The 24,856-nt window shown below is 44.8% G+C and overlaps 2 protein-coding genes across 2 annotated transcripts; both read left to right on the forward strand.

Moving 5' to 3' along the window:
* Positions 1 to 7,648: 7,648 nt before the first annotated feature.
* On the forward strand, positions 7,649 to 8,653 carry LOC139785454 (uncharacterized). Its single transcript, XM_071724611.1, has one exon. The coding sequence runs from the start codon at positions 7,649 to 7,651 to the stop codon at positions 8,651 to 8,653; it is 1,005 nt and encodes a 334-aa protein (XP_071580712.1).
* Positions 8,654 to 10,472: 1,819 nt separating this feature from the next.
* LOC139785455 (uncharacterized) lies at positions 10,473 to 12,908 on the forward strand. The gene is made up of 3 exons (XM_071724612.1): positions 10,473 to 10,702; positions 10,807 to 11,656; positions 12,165 to 12,908. The coding sequence occupies exons 1-3, from the start codon at positions 10,473 to 10,475 to the stop codon at positions 12,906 to 12,908; spliced, it is 1,824 nt and encodes a 607-aa protein (XP_071580713.1).
* Positions 12,909 to 24,856: the final 11,948 nt, after the last annotated feature.

Below are 24,856 nucleotides of genomic sequence, written 5' to 3' on the forward strand. Positions count from 1 at the left end.
CGATGGTATGGAGTACAAAATGATTAGAATGCTATCCGAATCTGGAAGGGCCTGTCTTCTTGAGCTGTTCAACACTGTCTAATCCACAGGTGTGTTGCCGTCTGACTGGCTGGATTATCAGGTGATTTTTATTGACAAGGTTGGCTGGGAGAAAGTTCGTCCTATTTCACTGTCATCATGCGTTGGCAAACTGATGGAACGCATGATTAACGAGAGATTGATCTGGTAGGCGGAGAAGGAGGAAAAATTTAGCCCATCTCAAAATGGCTTCAGGAGGGGCAAATCATGTGCTGATAACCTCGTCAGGATTGTGTCGGACATCAGGGCCTCTCTGTGTGCTGGGGAATACACGTTGGCGGCTTTTCTTGATGTATCGTCAACCTACGACTGCGTAGATTACCGCATTATACTGGACAAATTGAGGGCGCTTGACTGTTCCGCTGGTATAGCCAAATTCATCAGTAATTGGCTTTACCGGAGGAAAGGTGCGATTCACCGTCAATTCGGAGAATTCGTGGATCGTTTAGTCTTTAAGGAACTCCCCGCAGGGCGCCGTCTTAAGTCCCGCATTGTATCTCTCTTCACTCAGGGCTTGTGTGCCGATTTGCCGGAGGGCGTTGAAGCCGTGGAATTCGCTGACGACATCGGTTTATACGTTTTTGGCCCGAACCATAGACGCAATCGTCTTCTTCCACAGCAGGCGGTAAATATTATTGCTGAGCGACTCAGACGGATCGGTCTTGATCTCGAGCCCAAAAAGACCGTGCTGGTGGAGTTCTCTAGGAGCGGCTTTCTGGACAAAAACCTGAGCATTCGTATCGGTGATTGTGACGTTTACAATAGTGGTGAGGCGAAATTCCTCGGAATCTGGCTGGATAATTGCCTGAAGTTCCATCGACAAGTTCAGGAGGTCAGAGGTAAGGTACATAGAGCCAACTCTATTATAAGATATTTATGCAAGGTGTCGAAAGGCATGGAAGTCAACACAGCCCTCATGCTCTATAAGAGCCTTGTCAGATCAATTACGGACTACGGAAACTTTGTATATTTCCCTAGGGATTCGGATTTTCAATTGAAACTGGAAAAGGCCCAGTACTTGGGTATCCGTACCGCCCTGGGTTTCAGAAATAGCACGCCTAACAACGTAATCATCGCTGAAGCTAAGGTTAGACTTCTTAGAGATCGTGCGGTAATGCTCGGTAGGAATTTCGTTAACAAATCAATTGCCTATAATCAAAACAGCCTATGTCAGAAACTGCAGCGTACGATGAACTGCAAGAATTATGCCCGTTTTCGTCAACCCATGTATAAATTCCCCGCTCCTGTCTGAGATATGGAAGAAATCGGTCCCTCTTAGCGCAGGGATTGGTCCGCAAAGAAAATTTGAGATTTTTCGCGGTTCGTTTGGTGCTCATTCATTCAGGCCTGCTGTTAATACTTCTATTGGCAGAACTAGAAAGAATAGTAAATACCCGGATCAAGTCCTAATTCAGGAAATTATTGACAAACATAGGTTGGGATCCTCATCTGAAATTATATACACTGATGAATCATATGACAAAACTAAACGCTCTACGGGAGCCAGCATGGTTATCTGTGACCAGGACATCGCCTACAAAATGAGTCTCCCGTATCTGTGTTCTCCATATACTGCAGAAGCTTTCGCTATTAAATCCGCTTTGCAACTGATGGTCTGTCAAAGGAATAGCAGAGACAACGATATTATTATTCTATCAGATTGTAAATCCGTCTTGGAATCCATTCGTAATAACCACCTCACGTTCACAAAAATAGATACGTTACAGAGGCTAGATTATTGATTTTTGATTTGGAAAGATTCTATGGGAAAAGAGTTGTGTTGGTGTGGATACCGGTACACGTCGGTATTGTAGATAACGAATTGGCCAAGGAAGCGGCCTGTGAAGAGGCCAACCCGTCTATTGGAATCCCGGTCGGAGATTTGATGATGTGTATTAAGAGAGACACGTGGAATGCGACGCAGAAATCGATAATCCGGGAGTCTGTGCATAAGAGCTAGCTCCTTCTATTTCGACAACTTCTATGATCGGTGTGCGCTCAGCCCCTGACTTAGAAGAATTAATCTTGAACGATATTTTGTTACTCTAATCAATAGAATTAGAGCTAATCATTTTAATCTGGGATTTTCACTGAAAAGAAAGGGTTACGTGGACAGTGAGAGGCGCGAGTGTGGCTGTGAGAGAGAGGACTTACATCATGTGCTGTTGAGATGCCAAAAATACGATGAATTGAGAATATCTCTGGATAATGCTCTCAGAGCAGAGGGCTTTCTGGATGAAATTGATATCTATCGACTAATCAAACGAAAGAAATGGAACATTTTATTCATTATTTTCAAATTCTTTAAACAAATCGGTAAAGTATTTAAATGATTTCCAATGTATTACTAGTGTTGAGAATCAAATAAATGAATGTTCACTTCGCGAATATTCCTCGTAAAAGCGAAGATTCTTCGAGATCGCTCGAATGGCTCCAAACCGCGACGGTTTACTTCCCCCCCTTTTTTTTGTGTGTTTTCGAGCAAACGGCACAGGTGTTTCTCGCGTGATCGCAAGCACCGCGACCAATAGACGATTTGGAGCCAGTCAGCGTTTCTCACGTCACCGAATTCCTCGCGGCCTAACGCGAAGCTCCGGCCGCGATCCCTTGCCTGCTCCGGCCGGGGCGACCAGTGAGCCCTAGAAATCCGTTCGCGACACTCGTGCTTCTTGGCGAGTGTTCCGCGACATAACGCATCCGTATCGTTACGCGTGCGGTATCGTATCGGAGCGAGGGCGCGACTGTAAAGCTGTGAAATAAAGAACTACTTTCGCTATCTCCGACCACCTTTATTTATTGTGCTTTCCTCGACTTCCACGGCGCAAAAAACCGGAGCGGTCCACTAACATTTAATGGTCCTTCGAGCCGGATCAGTGATAAAAGACCGGCATAGACAGTTCGACCGCCTCAACAGTGATCGCGTCGTGCCACTCCGAGATCGACAGACCGTCGCGCCTACACGACTCGCTCAAAAAAGGAGTTCGCCGTTCGAACCGTTGTCCCGGTTCATCGGGTACTTCGCGATACGTGCCCTCGACTCCGTGGCTCACTCCGAACATTGAGCGCTCTGCCACCCGCTCTCCTAAAGATTGGTGCCTTGTGATTTGTGAAGTGCTTCGGAGGCTCCTGCGCGACCTCCAGCAACCGTATCGTGCACATTGCGATACGCATCCGCCGCCCGACGGCGCCCTGCTTTGCGACGTGCTGGACGTCCCTGCCTCCCGCGAGTACCTGCTACTCGCCGCGGAGTCACCGAGACGTGCCAGACGTCCCTGGCTCCCGCGAGTACCGCCCTGCTGCTCGCCGCGGAGTCCTACAAGCTCCCGCGAGTACCGCCTTGCTGCTCGCCGCGGAGTCCTACAAGCTCCCGCGAGTACCGCCTGCTGCTCGCCGCGGAGTCGTACAAGAGCGTCTTCGCTCTTCAACGAGATTGACACGTAAGTGTCGGATCGAACATGAGCGCTCTGCACCCGCTCGCTTAAAGATCGGTGCCCCCTGTGAAGAAAAACCCGGACCTACCCGGCTTCGCTCTGCTCCGGAGGCTCCTGCGTGACCTCCAGCAAACGTATCGTGCTCATTGCGATACGCATCCGCCGCCCGACGGCGCCCTGTTTGTGCGACGTGCTATACGTCCCTGACTCCCGCGAGTATCGCCCTGCTTCTCGCCGCGGAGTCGTACAAGAGCGTCTTCGCTCTTCAATCCGATCGACACACAGGTGTCAGATCGTTGCAAAAAAGATCCAGACATTTCGCTAACATGTCTTCGGATCTCGAAAATCTACTCGTTGCTCAAGGCAACGCGATGGACCAGCTCCGAAGGTCGCTGATTAACTTCAGGAAGCTTCCCAAGGCTCAGATCACTCTCCCTAAAACGAAGGGGAGACTGACGAATTTGGAAAGTCTCTGGGAGAAGGTTCAAGCCCTCCATGTCCAGCTGCTGCAGACGGCTACGGCGGAGGAGAAGAAGTCGACCCTCTACTTCAAAGAAGAGGAATTTCTTGCCGCTGAGGACGCCTACTTCGAAGCAGCGGACCACCTCCACGAGACCATCGGTAAATTAAGTAACGACGCTCCGCACGCGCCGTATCGAGGTAACGAATCATCTTATCGCGACGCGCACTCCGGAATGTCATTGCATCTGCCTCGTATCTCGCTTCCGAACTTTTCTGGTGCTTTCCCGGAATGGGAAAATTTTCGTGGAATTTTCGAGTCCCTCGTTGCGGGGAACGATTCTTTAACGCGAACTCAAAAGTTGCATTACTTGAAAGCGAGCCTCTCCGGCGAGGCTGCGTCGTTGATTAATACTGTTCAAATTTCTGACGCGAACTACGAGGCAGCGTGGCAATTTCTTCTCGACGAGTACGACAACCGTAACGCGATTATTCACGCGCACATCCATTCGTTCGCCGACTTACCGAGAATGAAAAACGAGAACGTTTCCGAATTGAAAAAACTTCGCGATAATGTGTCCTCGTCTCTCGCCGCGTTAACGAATCTCGATCGTCCCGTCGATACGTGGGACGACCTCTTGGTGTACATCATATCGCAGAAATTTAGTCCGAGAACGCGTAACGAATGGAACCTAACTCGAGGCCATACGGATGCCTACCCTACGTACCATGAAATTCATGATTTCATGACCCGACGCATTCGCGGTCTCGCGGAGTACCCCTCCGCTCTCTCCCCTCCTTCATCGGAAAGGATTAGTTAATCTGGCTGGGCGGGCGGCTCTAGAAACATGGGCCGACCGCTCACTCGCATGCCGGACGAATTATTCGACACCACGCGAATCGTTTGTCGGTTACCTACGTCTACCTGTCCGTCCGCGACGGGCGAATCCCGTTAAACTTAAGTTAAGCTATCGTCGTTTCTCATTAGATTTAAGGACATTGTACAAAACATGTTAATAACAAGTGTATATAAAGCTTGAATCATAAGACGTCCACACGCTCCTCTGTGCGACCTTGTCCACCCCCGTTGTTTTGCATTATCATGCAAGGCGGGCGGTATGTTGAGAATCAAATAAATGAATGTTCACTTCGCGAATATTCCTCGTAAAAGCGAAGATTCTTCGAGATCGCTCGAATGGCTCCAAACCGCGACGGTTTACTTCCCCCCCTTTTTTTTTGTGTGTTTCGAGCAAACGGCACAGGTGTTTCTCGCGTGATCGCAAGCACCGCGACCAATAGACGATTTGGAGCCAGTCAGCGTTTCTCACGTCACCGAATTCCTCGCGGCCTAACGCGAAGCTCCGGCCGCGATCCCTTGCCTGCTCCGGCCGGGGCGACCAGTGAGCCCTAGAAATCCGTTCGCGACACTCGTGCTTCTTGGCGAGTGTTCCGCGACATAACGCATCCGTATCGTTACGCGTGCGGTATCGTATCGGAGCGAGGGCGCGACTGTAAAGCTGTGAAATAAAGAACTACTTTCGCTATCTCCGACCACCTTTATTTATTGTGCTTTCCTCGACTTCCACGGCGCAAAAACCGGAGCGGTCCACTAACAACTAGGTTTAACTTATTTGTGTCAATTACCTTTAGGTCCTCACCCGAGGACAAACTGAAAAAACCCCCTGAAAAAATGTCAGCTTAGTATAGCACAAGTGGGGTTTTATTGACGCAATGTCAAATCGATGTTGACTTTGGGAGTTCAGGCTACATGGTTCATATATGAACTTTGCATATGGACCTTTGATCGCGTATAAAGCTGGATCTAATCAACCAAATCTTAAAGAATTTATATATGAAATAGGGGTAAAAAAACTGAAGAATATAATAAAATTAGAAATAGCCCGATATCTTAAAATTTGCAGAAGTTAGAGCTATCACAGGCATTTCTAAAAAAATTATGGACCTTGATAGCGTATAAAGCTGCGTCTAATGAGTCTAATCAACCAAATCTTAAAGAATTATATATGAAATAGGGGTAGAAAAAAACTGAAAAATATAATGGAATTAGAAATAACCTGATATCTCAAAATTGCGTAAATTAAAGTAATCACGGACATCAAATCCGTACATACCCATACAGCACAAAATATTGTTTAAATATTTTTTAAATATTTTTTAGTAAGATTAAAATAATTCACAAAAATATTTTTAGAATAAGTCGAAGAAAAAGGAGCGTCGAGCCGTAACAAAGTGTTAGTGTTAAAAAATTATATATTAAAGTAAAAAATAACAAACGTTTCGGACCTTTATAGGACCATCTTCAGTGTCGCATAAAAATTAGAGATTATATTTCGGATAAAGTTAACATACGTTACAAATTATTACTACTAAAATTAACGCAACTAAAATTAACGCAACAGTTAAAACGTTGAATTCGAAGTTGACCATACTGTAACAATTGTAATTTAATCTAATTAATTCAGTGGGTTTGTAGAAAAAGAATTAAATAGTTAATAAAATACGTACATCTAAGTTTGTTTCTTTCTGCTGTGAACTATTTTGTAGGGTCGACATTTCAGTAATGATGTGTTTAGTTAAAAATGAACTGACAAAATACTCGGCGGCGAGTGTTGAGAATTGGACCTAATTTTCAGAGATTTTACTTACAGTGTTCTCAAAACCATCGGGCCGAATGGTCGCTCTTTAATTTTACTGATCGATGATTGTAGAGGGCTCAGTGCTCGCGTAAGCGCGCGCGCCACTCACTAATAGATGTTTGAGTCGATCTCGCCCGTGTTTGTTACGATAAAATAAACGTCTTTTTATCAGTAGTTATTACTGTAGAATTCATTTACGCTGGTTATTCGCCGCCCTTATAATGTGGAAAATAGATACTAAAGGGTAGTTGGTTGAGCGTTTCTACATTTTGTGGTGACCCCGACGTGATCTGTAGCGATTAACTGTTCAGCGGATAGGTTAAGCCGTGTGACGTCTCGTAAAAGTTTCGTTACGACGATTGACGGAGAAGTCGAGATGGATGCAGCTAAAGCGGCCCGAAAGTCTGCCCGTCGGTCATTCACTAGGACTGCGACTGATATTGACGATCTGTTGTCGGTAGAGGAGCCGGACTGTGGTGATTTACAGGATTCTCTGACCCGACTGGAACAGTTGTTGGAAGAAATTCGTGGTTATGATTTGACTGTTAAGCAGCATATCTTGGAAACAGTCCCGATTGACGAGGCGGCACTGAATGCAGAGCAGACTGGAATTGATAATTACGAGAAACGATTTATCAAGACTCAAAGGAGAGTGCGTAACATAACCAACGATGGAGAGTTCGAAAACGTCCGTAAATTCCGTAATTGATAACAGGTCGAATGTGAATTTGGAGTTGAGAAGAAGGAAGACATACAAGCTCCCGAAGTATAAACCGCGCAAATTCAATGGAGATGTGAAGGAATGGCTCCCTTTCTGGTCTCAGTTTAAGAAAATCCACGAAGACGAAGACTTAGATTATGCGGACAAGTTTCAGTACCTCGTGCAATGTATGGTCGCGGGAACGAAAGCGGCGGATCTCGTGGCAATCCGGTGAGAACTACGATAAAGCAGCAAAGTCCCTTCAGGAGCGATTTGGTAACGAAAAAGTACTCAAGTAAGTACATATCCGTGAACTAGTAAAAATGGTTATGGCTAATGGAAGTAATCAAAGTGTGAGTCTTTCCAGTATGTTTGATAAGCTCTCGGCGCATCTACAAGCACTCGAGACCCTAGGAGTCAACAGCGACCAAATGTCGACGTTTCTGTATCCGATCGTCGAGTCAACGTTACCGGAAAAAGTGTTGACAGCATGGCAAAGGAGTCCGAACTGGGGCAAGGATGGATCGGCAATGAATCCCCCCCTAACCGATTTACAGTTGTTGATCGATTTTCTAAAATTAGAAGTCCAGTGTGAAGATCAACGTAAATTAGTACGGATGGGATTTCAAACTCAGAGGAAACCACAAAAGAAGTTAACCAAGAACGTCGCGTTTCAAAAGGAAGATGCCCCTACAGCTTCCGGGCTGTTTGTTGGTTCGACGAATAAATGTCTTTTCTGTGACAAGCCTCATGAAAGTCAACTTTGTGCGAAGGCAGCTTTCATGAATCTGGAGAACCGAAAAAAAATCGTGACAGAAAAGAAAGCGTGCTATGTTTGTTTGAAGACTGGCCACGGGTCACGAAGTTGCAGAGCTGTTGTAAAATGTGTCTTCTGCCAAAAGAAACATTGTGCGATGCTGTGCCCAGAAGTAGAGAAAACTCGATCGCCGCCCGAATCTACACCGGAGCAGACGCCTACTCAAACCACCCCTGCAATGTCTAATCTGCATTGTTCCGGAGATGTTATTTTACAAACTGTGTACGTGAATCTGGAGAACAATGGCATGCGTCGGAGAGTTCGACTTGTGTTTGATGGCGGTTGTCACAGATCTTACTTGCTCAAGAGCACTGCAATCAAACTTGGCTTGAAAACAGTCGGAACCTTGAACATGTGTCACATTCTATTTGGATGTTCCCGTGAAGTCAGGCAGCATCAAGTGTACCAAGTCAGTATTGAAAGCCTGGATGGCTCCGTCCAGACAACGTTGACGTTATTAGACCAGGAAAAAATCTGCGATTGTTACCAAGAGCTAGCAAGCACAGAGTGATTGAGGACCTCAGGGACAAGAAGATATTCGTAAATGACATTGGAGAAGGTTCACCCGAGATCGAAGTCTTGATTGGAGCCGACAACTTCGCGTCGTTGTTGACAGGGAGAAAAGTAAACTTGAGATGTGGCCTGATTGCGCTCGAGACAGCGTATGGATGGACACTGACAGGAAAGTTAAAGGAGTATGAGTCCAACAGTGCGTCGCTAATGGTGTATACTTCCATAATGGCAGAGTGACACAACTAATATGTGGGATTTGGAGCTTATAGGCATTCAAGAACCAGATCTTCACAAACCACAAGCAGAAAAGATGCGGAAGTACGGCAACACTTTTTGGGGACCGTCAATAGAAATCCAGATGGAAGATACTGTGTTAGGCTGCCTTGGATTGATGAGTCAGAGCAGGTGCCGGACAATTTCGAAGTTGCGAAGAAAAGGCTTGATGGTACCTGGAGAAAGTTACAGTCAATGAGTATGGTGGAACAGTATGACAGGACATTCCAGGATTGGATCTTGGAGGGAATTGTTGAAGTGGTGCCGGCTGAAGAACGAAACAATCGCGGGCATTATCTGCCCATCGACCAGTAGTAAGGCCTGAAACTTTGACAACTCCGATCCGTCCTGTGTTTGACGCATCTTGTAAGAATGGGCGTGCACCGTCGTTAAACGAGTGCCTAGCTAAAGAACCCAATTTGATTGAGCTCCTACCGACTGTATTGAATCGATTTCGTTGTGGCAATATTGGTGTCTCAGTTGACATACGGAAGGCGTTTCTGATGATTGAGGTGGCTACTGAGGACCGAGACTCCCTTCGGTTTCTATGGTGGGAGGGAGGATGTGAAGGCCATTTGATAATACTGCGTTAGACAGTCTGACCGCGATGACACACCCAAATAATTCCAAACGATGAATAGAGACCTTTTTAATCGGAGCTACTCTAGCTTTGGCTTGAATCAGCTGCATTGAAACACCATCAATCCCCTGGGTTCGTAGATAAACGACCGCTGCATAAGCATCCTGACTAGCATTAGAAAATACATGTAGCTGCCAGCTTTCACGATCAATATTGCCTACGGTAACGTTCCGAGGGGTGCGAATAGCTGAGAGGTAAGATAGCTCCTCGTACCGAGATCCCGACGACGGGCAGAGGCGCCGTACGACAAACCGGGCTCGTGCAACGACCGGCCCGCGAGAACCGGCCGCCTAGTAGTGTGTCACATTGTTTTGAGCCTTTCGACTCACGAGACTCCTAGAGATATCATTGCCACCTTTGACTAGAGAGGATACGGCCTTAGAGGCGTTCAGGCATAATCCCACGGATGGTAGCTTCGCACCACCGGCCGCTCGACCGAGTGCGTGAACCAAATGTCCGAACCTGCGGTTCCTCTCGTACTGAGCAGGATTACTATCGCAATGACTGATCATCAGTAGGGTAAAACTAACCTGTCTCACGACGGTCTAAGTCACACACGGGTTGTATTTGGCGTCAATTGTAGTCCTTTCTTGCTTGCAGCCGTAATCCAATTTCATCTGTCTAGGGTAGGTCCTGAAGACCAAAAGGTAGTTGAGAAGTTATTGAAGTCTATGTATGTAGACAATGCGTTGGCAGCTGTCAACTCAGTGGAAGAATTGAGGCGCTTCAAAGACGACGCCACCCGCTTAATGGTTGAGGCGAAGATGGAACTACGACAATGAGCCTGGTCTGCCGGGGAATTAACCGGTGAAGGAATTCTAGTGACAGGGACGAACGACGTTGGACCTGTCCAGCGAGTTCTTATGAAAGGAAAAGAGCTCATGTGACTCCAGTGCTCGGCATAATGTGGGATCGAAGAGAAGATAAGATGTGGTTGGAGTGGAAGAATCAGGAATCTCTTACGGTTGTCTCCAAGCGTACAATTTTGTCAGTGGTCAGTCGAGTCTACGATCCAATCGGGTTTTTGTGTCCTGTCCTTCTGAAGCCTAAGAAGATGCTGCAACGAGCGTGGCTGGCAAAGAGATCTTGGGATGAAGCTTTGAAAGAGGAATTAATTTCCGAGTTTAAGACCTGGTACGAGGAGCTATCTTACCTCTCAGCTATTTGCACCTCTCGGAACGTTACCGGAGGCAATATTGATCGTGAAAGCTGGCAGCTACATGTATTTCTAATGCTAGTCAGGATGCTTATGCAGCGGTCGTTTATCTACGAACCCAGGGGATTGATGGTGTTTCAATGCAGCTTATTCAAGCCAAAGCTAGAGTAGCTTCGATTAAAAAGGTTTATCGTTTGGAATTATTTGGGTGTGTCATCGCGGTCAGACTGGCTATAAACGTGAAGATATCTTTGGAACTCGAAGAAGTACCGACCTTTTACTGGACTGATTCCGCAACAGCCATGGCGTGGATTCGTCGTAACGACCTATGGGGTACGCTGGTCGGCAATCGAGTGAAAGAGATCCTGTCCTGCTCAAATGTTGAAAACTGGCGCCATGTTCCTAGGAATCTTAATCCGACGGATCTGCCGTCACGGGGCTGTACGGCGAAGCAGCTCAGGGTTTCTAGATGGTGGATGGGCACAGCTTGGTTGAGAAATGGACCACAGGATTGGCAGTTCGTAGAAGAAAAACCAAATGAAGAAGTGGTGGCTTCAGAGAAGAAGAAAGCTACGTTTGCATCAATGATCAACGTTCCTAAAGAGCCTATGTTCGGAGTAAGGTTGAGTACCTTTGAGAAGAATGTCCGAGCCTTGGCTTATATCCTGCGGATTGCGGCTTGGTGCAAAGCACCAAAGAACTCCAGGCTTCGCTTAAGTGACGAACTAACGACCGAGGAGCTCAAGAAGGCTGAGCTAAGATTAATGTGGTTAGTTCAACAAGAATTGTTTGAAACGGTGGGAGCGAGTTTTCATGGTCTGGAAATATTACTTGGGAAAGATGAACTGGTGCGTGTCAAGACTAAGCTGGTTCATCGCGACGATTCGGTGGGCCTCCGTTTTTCAATCCTGTTGCCTGGAGGTCATCCAATAGTGAGCTGCTTAATACGCTCTATCCATCATCGGTTCTGTCATGCGGGAGTGCAGTTTGTTTTGAACAAGCTACGGGAACAATTCTGGATATTACGCGGCCGTCGTGAAGCCAAAAGGATAATCGCCTCTTGTACCATTTGTCGCAGATTCAAGCAAAAGAGAGCTGAAGCTGTTCCTGGCACTGCCCAGGGATTGTGTTAAAGATGCCATGGCTTTTGAAACTACTGGAGTTGATCTTTGCGGACCTCTGTACCTGAAATCGGGAGAAAAGATTTGGATAGTTTTGTTCACCTGTGCCGTATACAGGTGTGTGCATTTGGAGTTGGTTACTTCGCTTTCGAGTAAAGCCTTTCTATTGGCTCTGCGGCGTTTCATCGGACGGCGTGGACGACCATCGACTATATGGAGCGACCAAGGCACCAACTTTGTCGGTGCAAACAACTTGTTTGACTCCCTGGATTAGAAACAAATTGAGCATGACACTGCTATACAACGTATTGCTTGGAAGTTCAATCCAGCATCGGCACCTTGGTGGGGCGGATTTTGGGAACGCCTCATTAGATCAATTAAGGATCTCCTGAAACGGATCTTGGGCAGAGCTAGTCTGTCTTATACGGAATTGATGACCTGTGTGGTCGACGTAGAAGCAGTTATTAACCAGAGGCCGTTGACTTGCATTACCGAAGATAGTGAAGATCTGATCCCTCTCACGCCGGCAATGTTTCTTTGTGAGATTTCGGAAGTGTCCGTCCCGGATCTCGACCAATTGGAGAAAAGCGGACTTCGTGGACGGTATCGGCATCTGGCCCGTGTCCGCGAGATGTTAAAGGAGAGATTTCGCAAAGAATACCGGGCGGAGCTTGTTCATCGTGGGAAGCTGCCGACATCCCGTCCAGTTAAACCAGGAGACGTTGTACTAATTGGGTCGGACAACCGTAAACGTTTGGAGTGGTCACTGGGTAGAGTTCTGAGGCTGTTACCCGGGAGAGATGGAATACCGCGACTAGTCCAATTGAAGCTCAGCTCTGGAGAGCTGATTCGACCTATCCAGCGCTTATATTTGTTGGAGGCTGATCCTGTAATATTAGAGGGAGACGATCTTACACCTACAGTGAAACCCAAAGAGGATGCCGAGGATACCAAGGGCGACCGGAAGAAAGAAGCAGCTGGGGTGATCAAGGTCGACCGGAAGAAAGAAGTAGCTGAGGTGACCAAGGACAACCGGAAGAAAGAGTCAGCTGGAATAACGTGAATTGGACGTCGTATACGAAAACCTCTTAGGTTTACCTATTGAAAGCGGAAATCGACAATCGTTTGTTAAGGTTCTCATATTGACTATAGATTGGTTCTGCGTCTTGTGTTTGTTTACGTTTAGTTATTCTTTTGCTTCTACAAAAGAGGTGGGGGGATGTTGAGAATTGAACCTAATTTTCAGGGATTTTAGTTACAGTGTTCTCAAAACCATCGGGCCAAATGGCCGCTCTTTAATTTTACTGATCGATGATTGTAGAGGGCCTAGTGCTCGCGTAAGCGCGCGCGCCACTCACTAAGAGATGTTTGAGTTGATCTCGCCCGTGTTTGTTACGATAAAACAAACATCTTTTTATCAGTAGTTATTACTGTAGAATTCATTTACGCTGGTTATTCGCTGCCCTTATACTGTGGAAAAGAAATACAAACGGGTAGTTGGTTGAGCGTTTCTACAGCGAGAGAACGAGCCGTATATATAGACAGATAGGGAAGGAAAGGGAGGAAAAGAAGGAAAGGTAGGAAAAGCACGAAACTACTAGGGTGGGAACAGATTAAGAACCGGAAGATAGTCTACTGAAAGAGATTCCGTATCGTTTTGCTTGTTTAACGGAGATGACTGTCGTTTGATGTGTACCATCTCAGAAATTAATCTCTTACGGAGTGATGGCTCAATGTCTAGTATCTCAACGTTGTCCCAATCAAACTCATGGTCAGTCTGTAAACGATGGCACGAGATGACAGAGGGGAAACCAGAATTTTTATTTATGTCTAATCTATATTCCTTAACTCTGATTTTCATGTCTTTTGGTTTGGCCCACATAAGTTACCTCACAATCTTTACAGGGAATTTTATACACGATGTTACTGTGGGCAAGCTTGTCGAGATTGTCCTTGCCTGTTTTAATAAATCTTTTAAGAGGATGTGCGACGGAGAAAGTCATTTCAAAATTTAGATCTTTGACAATACTTTTGAATTTATCTGACGTAAATTTGACGTAGGAAACAGTGAAGTATTTTTTGTCGCTAGATTCCAATAAAGTATTTTCGCTTCTCTTTTTACAAAGAAAAACTTGTGTTAATCTATTTTTTATGGTAGAGAAAATAAAAGATAACGGGTAACCATTCTCTAAGAGCACCTGAATAATTAAATTGAAGTTTTTCATGTGAAATTGTGGATGTAAAACCGACACAATCTTGTCAACAAGGTCATAAATAACGCCCTGTTTATGGGAGATTGGATGGTGTGAGTGGTAATTAAGGTATCTCCCAGAAAAGGTGAGCTTATGGTACCAATCAAAAATAAATTTTCCATCTCTCACCATCACCGTGACATCGAGGAAACCAAGCCTATTATTTTCACTAATTTCCATAGTGAATTGTAATCTCTTGTGCAAAGAGTTGAAAATTTCTAAAATACGATCAAAGAATTCAGATGGAGCTGCCATGATAACGTCGTCCACGTATCTACGGAAAAACGTTACGTAAAAAGGTAACAGAAGGATCGCCTTTTCCTCAATGTCTTGCAGTGTAATGTCGGCACTGATTGGTGAGAGAGGAGAACCCATAGGACAGCCGAAAATCTGTTTATATATACGGTTGTTAAAAATAAAAAAAGTGGAGTTTAACACTAAACGAACGTCTAATCAAAACTCATCTTTCGGTATGTGAGTCCCCTCAGAAATAGAGTCCCATCTTTTTTCAATACTGTTAATAGCTAATTCTATAGGAACATTGGTGAATAGAGAAACAACATCCAACGAAATCAATTTGTAATTTGATTCCAATGTGATGCCGCTTAACTCATTCACGAGCTGAAAGCTATTTTTTAGGTACGTAATAGGAAATGTAATGTTTTGGTAAATAATGTTATGCAAATATGAAGCTAAAACATATAACGGGCTATTAATCGATAAGACTATAATTCTGAGGGGACATCCCGGTATATGGATCTTTGGTAAACCATACGCTCTAGGAAGAACACCGTCGATTGTAAGTAGTGCTCTATATTCTTGGTCCGAGATAAACTTCCTCTTCTTCCATCTCGTAAGTAACTCACGTAGATCGTTGGTGATCGTTCTTAGAGGATCTTTTTTGACCACGGAATACGTCTCAGGGTCTGCGAGTGTTTCCTCCATTTTTCTGGTGTAGTCATCTCTATTGAGGGCTATGGTAACATTGCCCTTGTCAGCTCGAGTGAAGAGAATGTTAGGATGCTCCAGCGTAAATTCATTCGTGGTTTTCCACCAAGACGACAGCATTTTATCTACCGGATTCATTTTAATGTGGTTTTTATAAAAATTGTTGACAATGCGAATAGATCGGTTTCTAACAGACTGGCACATTTCTTCTCTAAATCGAAATAGATTTTTTTCAATGTGTTTAATAAATTCAACAACCACTTTTTCTTTGCCTTTCCTGGTAATAGGCATGTTAAAACAGTTGCCCAGTTGTAAAAGAGACATGACATCGTCAGAAATGTTGGCATTCGAGAGATTAAGGACCTATTTTTCATGATGGTTTTTTAGTGGAACTTCTAGCTCGAACTTATTCGGTGAGATTTCTATAGTGTGTATATCTTCTGCTTCGGAATTAGTAGGAGGGTTAAAGGAATAAGTAATATTAGATGGATCTCTCCGGGAGGAAGAGCAGTAATATTTAATAGGTTTAATATTCTGTTTGACTGTTTTGTTTTGTTTATTTATTGACCAATCTATTCTCTTGTCAAACCTATTGTTTTCTGAGATCCAAAATCTATTGTTTCTATTTTCCTGGCATAAAATAAAGTCGTTATATATATATAAAGGTAACAATGTCGATAAGTATCTCGTTCTCTCGAGTATTTTGTTTATAAGAAAGTACGAATGTTTATAAGCATCTTTTAACTCTAACCCAAGTAGAACAAGTTAATCACAGAAACGTCAAGATGACATTAAAATGATGAATTTTATGTCATCATATGGTCAACGTCAAGAATCAGTTTGAAATGACTGACTTGTGACATGCTGTTTTACGAGACTCGTGATATATGTAACAGTATATATTGTTACAAATTGCATGATTAGTCATAATTTTCTTCAGTTTTCATAACATATTTCGAGTATATTCTTAAATAGAACGAAAAGTTCAAATAAAAGTCAAGGAGAAGTAGTGATTAATCAAGATTAAATGCTTCTAATGGGCCATTTTGACGTCATGATGACGCGTAAAAAATGATTACAGAATGATGTCATTTTGATATTTTCATGACTGATTTGTTCTACTTGGGAAACGCATGACCCGTTTGATATGTAAAAGGTTTGACCTTTTTAATCTGCTTCTATAATTATCTTGGTATAAATGTACAGACATAACCGACAGAAATCTGAGATGCGGAGGAATTAAATTATGCTTAATGCAAGCTTTAATGAATTTAATGCGTAGTAAACGGGGTGTTATTTATGGCCTTGTTGAAAAGATTGTGTCGGTTTTACATCCACAATTTCACATGAAAAACTTCAATTTAATTATTCAGGTGCTCTTAGAGAATGGTTACCCGTTATCTTTTATTTTCTCTACCATAAAAAATAGATTAACACAAGTTTTTCTTTGTAAAAAGAGAAGCGAGAATACTTCATTGGAATCTAGCGACAAAAAATACTTCACTGTTTCCTACGTCAAATTTACGTCAGATAAATTCAAAAGTATTGTCAAAGATCTAAATTTTGAAATGGCTTTCTCCGTCGCACATCCTCTTAAAAGATTTATTAAAACAGGCAAGGACAATCTCGACAAGCTTGCCCACAGTAACATCGTGTATAAAATTCCCTGTAAAGATTGTGAGGTAACTTATGTGGGCCAAACCAAAAGACAATTGAAAATCAGAGTTAAGGAATATAGATTAGACATAAATAAAAATTCTGGTTTCCCCTCTGTCATCTCGTGCCATCGTTTACAGACTGACCATGAGTTTGATTGGGACAACGTTGAGATACTAGACATTGAGCCATCACTCCGTAAGAGATTAATTTCTGAGATGGTACACATCAAACGACAGTCATCTCCGTTAAACAAGCAAAACGATACGGAATCTCTTTCAGTAGACTATCTTCCGGTTCTTAATCTGTTCCCACCCTAGTAGGTTCGTGCTTTTCCTACCTTTCCTTCTTCCCCTCCCTTTCCTTCCCTATCTGTCTATATATACGGCTCGTTTTCTCGCCGCCAAGTATTTTGTCAGTTCATTTTTAACTAAACACATCATTATTGAAATGTCGACCCTACAAAATAGTTCACAGCAGAAAGAAACAAACTTAGATGTACGTATTTTATTAACTATTTAATTATTGTTCCTTTTCTACAAACCCACTGAATTAATTAGATTAAATTACAATTGTTACAGTATGGGCCACTTCGAATTCAACGTTTTAATGTTGTGTTAATTTTAGTTGTAATAATTTGTAACGTATGTTAACTTTATCCGAAATATAATCTCTAATTTTTATGCGACACTGAAGATGGTCCTATAAAGGTCCGAAACGTTTGTTATTTTTTACTTTAATATAGAATTTTTTAACACTAACACCTTGTTACGGCTCGACGCTCCTTTTTCTTCGATTGATTTTTAATCTTGTGAGACTTTTTGTTATATTTTTAGAATGTTTGTATGTCCACCAAATCATGTCAGAAAAATATTTTTAAAATATTGCAAATAAATATATTTAATAATATTTGTAAAATCTTTTAGAAATATTGCTTCGAAGAATGAAATATGTTTAACCCAATCAGCAATAATTAATTGTTGCAAGCCATCACGTTTGAAAGATTTTTTTAATATTTGAAAAATATACATCTTTACATCTGTTAACTGCTATAAACACTCGCGGTATCTTTACTCAGTCTCGCGGTATTACTCGAAACTTTGTCGCGGATAGTTCGTCGGTGGCTCGTAGGGATTCCCGATTCGGTATTCAATCAACACACAAAAACTAGAGTCTCGATATAAATGTCTTTAATATGATATCTCAGGATACACTCTTTTGTAAGAATCACACTCGTAAAGGCCATCGCACACAAAATTGCATAGGCTGCATAAGCATAGCATAAGACCGCTGGACCAATGAGCATCCAGCATAAAGTCGCCATATTGTATTACATAAGATGCTCATTGGTCCAGCGGTCTTATGCTATGCTTATGCAGCCTATGCAATTTTGTGTGCGATGGCCTTTACGGGCCGCTGCCCTACGCTCCTGCTTCGCGCTCGCTCGCTATTCTTCCTCTCTCGCTCTCACACTCCTTCTACCTTCTATCTTCCTGACTCTCACTAACTCTCTGTCTCTCTCTCTCACACACGCACACCAACGCTCGCGCTCTAGCGCCATCTTGGCTTACTCTCTCGCTCGCTCATTGGCTGTCGCCATTACTCTCTATAACGCTCCGTCTCTCTATCTCATTCGCTCGCTTAGTACGATCGTTATAATTAATTGTGATAACGATTTGTTATTACATCTTACTTTAGAAAATATTATTTTGTATATCTATATCATTGCAGCAGTGTTGGGTAAGCCTTCCGTTGTATTGCTGGCAAAGATATGTCTTGCGAATGTCATGATTTTGCTTCGCCGGAGGCCTGCTTATATTAGCCCTCAACTGAAATTTACTTACGAGTTAGTCTTACCATTATGCGCCGCTTAGTGGCGTCGTTGCGAACTAGCACGGAAAGATGCTCTACCATGCATCTTTCTCTTAATTAAGAATATTTCATATTACAAAAATATTTGACAAAAATTGTAGAACCAATAAAAAAATATTTTTTTAATATTTTGGAACAAGATTATAAAACAATAAATATGTAGATTTGAATTAATATTTTAAAAATATATTTCAAATATTTAAGAAAATATTGTCTGGGTGATAAAGTAGAATATTTTTAAAAATATTTTTAAAAGATTCTTAAAATATTCTGACAAATGTTATCACAAAAGGTTTTTAAACCATTTTAAAATATTCTTAAAACCATTTTAAAATGTTTCTTGCAATATTTTTATAGAAATATTTTTTGAAAATATTTTGTGCTGTATGGGTACACATACGCACGCACGCACGCACGCACGCACGCACGCACGCACGCACGCACGCACGCACGCACGCACGCACGCACGCACGCACGCACGCACGCACGCACGCACGCACGCACGCACGCACGCACGCACGCACGCACGCACGCACGCACGCACGCACGCACGCACGCACGCACGCACGCACGCACGCACGCACGCACGCACGCACGCACGCACGCACGCACGCACGCACGCACGCACGCACGCACGCACGCACGCACGCACGCACGCACGCACGCACGCACGCACGCACGCACGCACGCACGCACGCACGCACGCACGCACGCACGCACGCACGCACGCACGCACGCACGCACGCACGCACGCACGCACGCACGCACGCACGCACGCACGCACGCACGCACGCACGCACGCACGCACGCACGCACGCACGCACGCACGCACGCACGCACGCACGCACGCACGCACGCACGCACGCACGCACGCACGCACGCACGCACGCACGCACGCACGCACGCACGCACGCACGCACGCACGCACGCACGCACGCACGCACGCACGCACGCACGCACGCACGCACGCACGCACGCACGCACGCACGCACGCACGCACGCACGCACGCACGCACGCACGCACGCACGCACGCACGCACGCACGCACGCACGCACGCACGCACGCACGCACGCACGCACGCACGCACGCACGCACGCACGCACGCACGCACGCACGCACGCACGCACGCACGCACGCACGCACGCACGCACGCACGCACGCACGCACGCACGCACGCACGCACGCACGCACGCACGCACGCACGCACGCACGCACGCACGCACGCACGCACGCACGCACGCACGCACGCACGCACGCACGCACGCACGCACGCACGCACGCACGCACGCACGCACGCACGCACGCACGCACGCACGCACGCACGCACGCACGCACGCACGCACGCACGCACGCACGCACGCACGCACGCACGCACGCACGCACGCACGCACGCACGCACGCACGCACGCACGCACGCACGCACGCACGCACGCACGCACGCACGCACGCACGCACGCACGCACGCACGCACGCACGCACGCACGCACGCACGCACGCACGCACGCACGCACGCACGCACGCACGCACGCACGCACGCACGCACGCACGCACGCACATACACACACACGGACATTTTTTTAACGCAATTTTTCGACGTTTTAGAACTCTCTGAACATATTGGTATCAAAAACTCAAAAAACAATCTTTTCTTTAGTTTTTTCTACCCCTATTTCATATATCTTTTAAATTTGGTTGATTAGACTCAACTTTATACGCAATCAAAGGTTTATATACAAAATTTACGAAAACAAAGCTTCCTCTATGAGGAAACAAAAAACAACTAAAATAACCACGAATATTACAATTCTTTAAACACTGTTTAATAATTGTATATTATTATATACAGCCATTGACAAAATTATATAGGCACTCCTGTTTCTTCTGAATGTCTTACACGGAAACCCACGGAAGTGTCCCTCTCCGATTTTGATGAACTTTTAGTATATTATTCTCTAGATGTGGGGGAGCGAGCGTGGCGTAGCAGACAGCGCACTGGTCTGCTAAACCAAAGATCTTAGGTTCGAATCCAGTCCTGGTAGAACCAAAATAAATTGTATCGCTTGTCTCTCCTTCTCGACGGAATGGCAGCCCGGCAGGAGTATCCCTTGCCTCGAAACCCCTCCTACCTTGCCGTTCGGATTCGGCGTTAAACTGTAAGTCCCATGTGCTTGTGTACAACCTGCGTGCGCACCACAAGCACATGACTTTGGGGGAGGCCTACCCAGATAGCAACGTGTCTGCATTGTTGCTGGCATATTGCCGACAACATAGTGTGTGTTGCTATCAGAATTGTGGCAACTGAGTCCGCTTTTGTCGGCAAGTTGATGCCTTCACGATATAACAATTTTGTATAGCAACTTGCCAGCAACTTGTTGGCAACTTATGCTGCGGTCTAAAATCGTCTGATTCAAAATTCGAGCTGTTGCTGTCATGTTGCTGTAATAATTCATAAGATCACACAATGCTGTCATATTATTAGCAACGCGAAGTAAATTTGATGCTGCTCTCTTGCCGACAAATTGCTGGCAATACATATATCCAATGTTGCCTACGTGTTGCTTCAAATATTAAATTACTCGAATCAATTGAAGCAAATGTACGGCAAGTTGCCAGCATCATAAGCAATCACAGGTTTGCGCGATTTTGCTCAAACATGCTTTGCTATCTGGATAGATCCGACTCGGACTGTTGCGCCATTGAATGAATGAATGAATTCTCTAGATGAAAATAAGGGACACGTATTTTTTTATACGCGTGTTTAGGAAGTAAACACCCCTTTGAAAAAAAATCGGTTTTTCTCTTACAACTAATATAAAGCTGGGTATACATTTAGACGAACAGCGTAGACGGGGGAGGGGGGCGAAGCTTCCCTGCACCCCTCCATGCATGTGCTTTATAATTTCGCTTTACAATTTAGCATGTACTTTAAGTTATAAAGCGAGGTCCACGCTGCCTACCGGCGGAGGTGGGTGAGGGAGGGGGGCCGAAAGCCCCCCCTTGCACCCACCCCCCCGCGTGTGTGTGTGTGTGTGTATGTGTATGCATAACATCTACGATTTAATATAGTCAGGATAGTCAGGATAAACTAATAGATTTTATTAGTTTATTAAATTGTAGATGTATGCATACACACACACATACACGCAGGGGGGTGCAAGGGGGGCTTTCGGCCCCCCTCCCTCACCCACCTCCGCCGGTAGGCAGCGTGGACCTCGCTTTATAACTTAAAGTACATGCTAAATTGTAAAGCGAAATTATAAAGCACATGCATGGAGGGGTGCAGGGAAGCTTCGCCCCCCTCCCTCGCCTACGCATGTACTTTGATATATTATATAAGATATATTCATCATTAAAAGCTAACAATAAGTGATATGCATTATAAGTATACATACGTTTCAAATTCGCGCACTTTTGCATGCGCGTGCGGCCACTGAGCATGCGCATATGGCCGCAGGGCATGTTCAGTGTTGCTACATCTCGTCGGTATGACAGGAATCATAACCTGATTCCTGTCAACTTTAACGTTTAATATCTCGCGTCGTGGGGCAGAGCGACACTTTTTTCTGCCAGATTCTTTCGTTTCGTGCAAAAACGCGTCGATTGAGCATAATTTCATCAATATTTGAGGTGAGGCCCCTAAACTGTATAATTAGGGGAGACCGGGGCTAAACAGTCTGGTTTTTTTCGGTGCCAATTTTTAACAACAAAATAAATAATTTTAGTTAAATGTGGTATACCACTGTAAAGAGTGAACCTTTAGCTACAAAATTTATTAAGGAAATTTTTATCTACGTCGCCTTGTTTAACCGGTATAGAGCAAAAACGACAACGGTGGAAAAATTGAAATCTCAAAAATGCCGGGGCTAATCGGTCACACTGCATTTTCAATACATATACGTACATCTAATCTTGAAAAATGATAGGATACATTTTAATAATTGTTTTTTAAAAGAAAAATATAAAAATTTATTTAAAATTTTTATGCGGAACATTATTAAAAAATAATTGTTTTACCTATTCCATAAAACAATTCAGGCACGTGAATACAGAGGTTAACCAAATCGTAAACTCCCCAACGGCACGTCACATTGTCAACGCGGGCAACCACGGGGAACACGCGTGACGGCGTTCCGGTGCCATAGGATCAGCGCGGACCCTCGAGCAACCTAACCAAGCCGCGTTTCTCGCGGGGGAGCGATAAATAGCGACAGGGGTGTTAGAAAAGCTCGCGGTGGAGCGCGACCATTTTACCGACTCGACGGCGTCCTCGCGCCGATTCCTCGACGCGCCGACGACGACGACGACGACGACGACGGCCACGACTACCACGACGACGACGGCCACGACCACCACGACGATGACGGCCACGACCACCACGACGACAACGGCCACGACCACCACGACGACGACGACGACGACGACGATGACCACCACCGACACCACCACCACTATAACGGCGGCGACAATGACGCCGAGACGATGCGGCGAACGCTGGACGATGCGGTCGCACGCGCGACTGTCACTGACACAACGACCAACAACGACGATTTACCGCGGCCGGGAGTCGGGACGATCTACCGCGCGCGCGGCATGTCAACTCTCGCGCGGAAATCGCGGGATCTCAGAGCCGTGCCGTGCCTCGCCGTACCTCGCCGACGTGCCGTGAGCGCGAGCGATCTCGAAAACGACGGTCCGCCATCTTTTCGGTCGGCCAAAACACCCGTTTTGCGACGATACGTGCGTACCATTTCTCTCTTACACAAACTGACGCACGTGCAAGGGAAGACAGAATCACGCTCGAGGGAAACCTAACCTAAAATCACCGTGAGCTGAAGTCGTGCGCCCGGCGCGCCACAATGACGAGATTAGCCCGATTAGCCCCGGGTGCTTGTAGACTGATTAGCCCCAAGCACAAGTTTCAGGTTTGATCGCCCATGAAATATTAGACATCAACGATAATGAAAAAACTACACTGGATTCGTGTTCAGCATGCATTACTCTTTATAATCACGTACCTCGAGATTTGGAGAGCAAATATTATTGCAGATATTACAAAATTTCCACGCGCAGAAAATTTCACTTTCACCTTCCGAAAACACGTTTGCCCTCGTAAAAATCATAACACGGCAGGTAACCTGCCGAAACTCCGTTGGTCACATGGGTACCATAAGCAGCGTTTACAATGTTAATAGCGAGTTCGCACAATATACAGGTTCCGAGATATTTGATTAGACGTATTTACCCCGTAGACTTTTTAGCCCCGGTCTCCCCTACCGTTCGTTCTTTATTCAGGGGGTCGATTCTGTATCTTGGGACGAGGTGAAAATTACAAAAGTGAGGAAATTCACTAGAGAATCTACAATTTCATTTGTCGAAATCTAGTAAATCTGTTCACTTTTGTAATTTTCACCTCGTCTCAAAATACAGAATCGACCTCCAGTATACGCTGTAATAATCGGTAGGGCTAACATCATCATCATAAAGTTTTCAGTCCGAGGACTGTTTGGACGCGTATCTTCATTCTTCCCTATCCTAAGCCAACCTACACATTTCCCTAAACGTAGAACATCCCACATTTCTGACTATTTATGAACAATAATCTACTCTGGGCCTATCTCTATCTCTCTTTATTCCTATCTCCGCCTCTAATATGTCGCAAATTACTCCTTCATGTCTCATCAAGTGTCCCACTATCCTATCGCTTCTACTCTTTATTGTCTTCCATATATTCCTCTCTTCCTTGATTCTTTCTAATACCTCCCTATTATTTCTAACCCTATCTATACATGATATCATCATCATGTGCTTGTAACATTACATTTCCAGCCTCTTTTTATCCGTTTCAACCACGTTTACACTTCTATACACTTCCATACAGAAAAGTTAGAAAAAGAACTATACTGCAACATAACTGTTATGTTTTAAACCTATCGCCATACACAGATACACAGTCACACGCATATACGCACTTTCTCAGTCAATCAAAGTCTTCCCGCTGTTCTTACATCTCTCCACTGGTGGCGGTAGCAGTTCCGTCTGTATAGAGTCCCTATATAAGAGTCTGGCTACTGAGTGGACTTACGCGTATTGGCTCAATCAACTTTTTGTAACAAAATGGCGAAACCAATTAGAATGCGACTACAGCCCCCTTCTCCTTCTTCTTCTTTGGGTTAAAGCTGATGACTACAGTCTCTGAGTATCCTTAACTCTAGATGCTAGAGTCCCTGTATAAGATGCGAGACGCCATTTTGTTACAAAATAGCCTCAGTGGCCAGACTCTTA

Source organism: Temnothorax nylanderi, unplaced genomic scaffold (assembly GCF_030848795.1).
Source record: "Temnothorax nylanderi isolate EJ_2023f unplaced genomic scaffold, tnyl_v1.0 TNYL_tig0806_pilon, whole genome shotgun sequence".
Lineage (NCBI taxonomy): Eukaryota > Metazoa > Arthropoda > Insecta > Hymenoptera > Formicidae > Temnothorax > Temnothorax nylanderi.

What these genes read in the sequence shown, in the direction of transcription:
- LOC139785454 (XM_071724611.1), top strand. Translation starts at nt 7,649, where the DNA reads ATGGTTATGGCTAATGGAAGTAATCAAAGTGTGAGTCTTTCCAGTATG.
- LOC139785455 (XM_071724612.1), top strand. Translation starts at nt 10,473, where the DNA reads ATGTGGGATCGAAGAGAAGATAAGATGTGGTTGGAGTGGAAGAATCAG. An exon ending in ATTTCCGAGTTTAAGACCTG is followed by an intron (nt 10,703 to 10,806) that starts GTACGAGGAGCT and finishes TTCTAATGCTAG; the next exon opens with TCAGGATGCTTATGCAGCGG. An exon ending in TGCCTGGAGGTCATCCAATA is followed by an intron (nt 11,657 to 12,164) that starts GTGAGCTGCTTA and finishes ATTGCTTGGAAG; the next exon opens with TTCAATCCAGCATCGGCACC.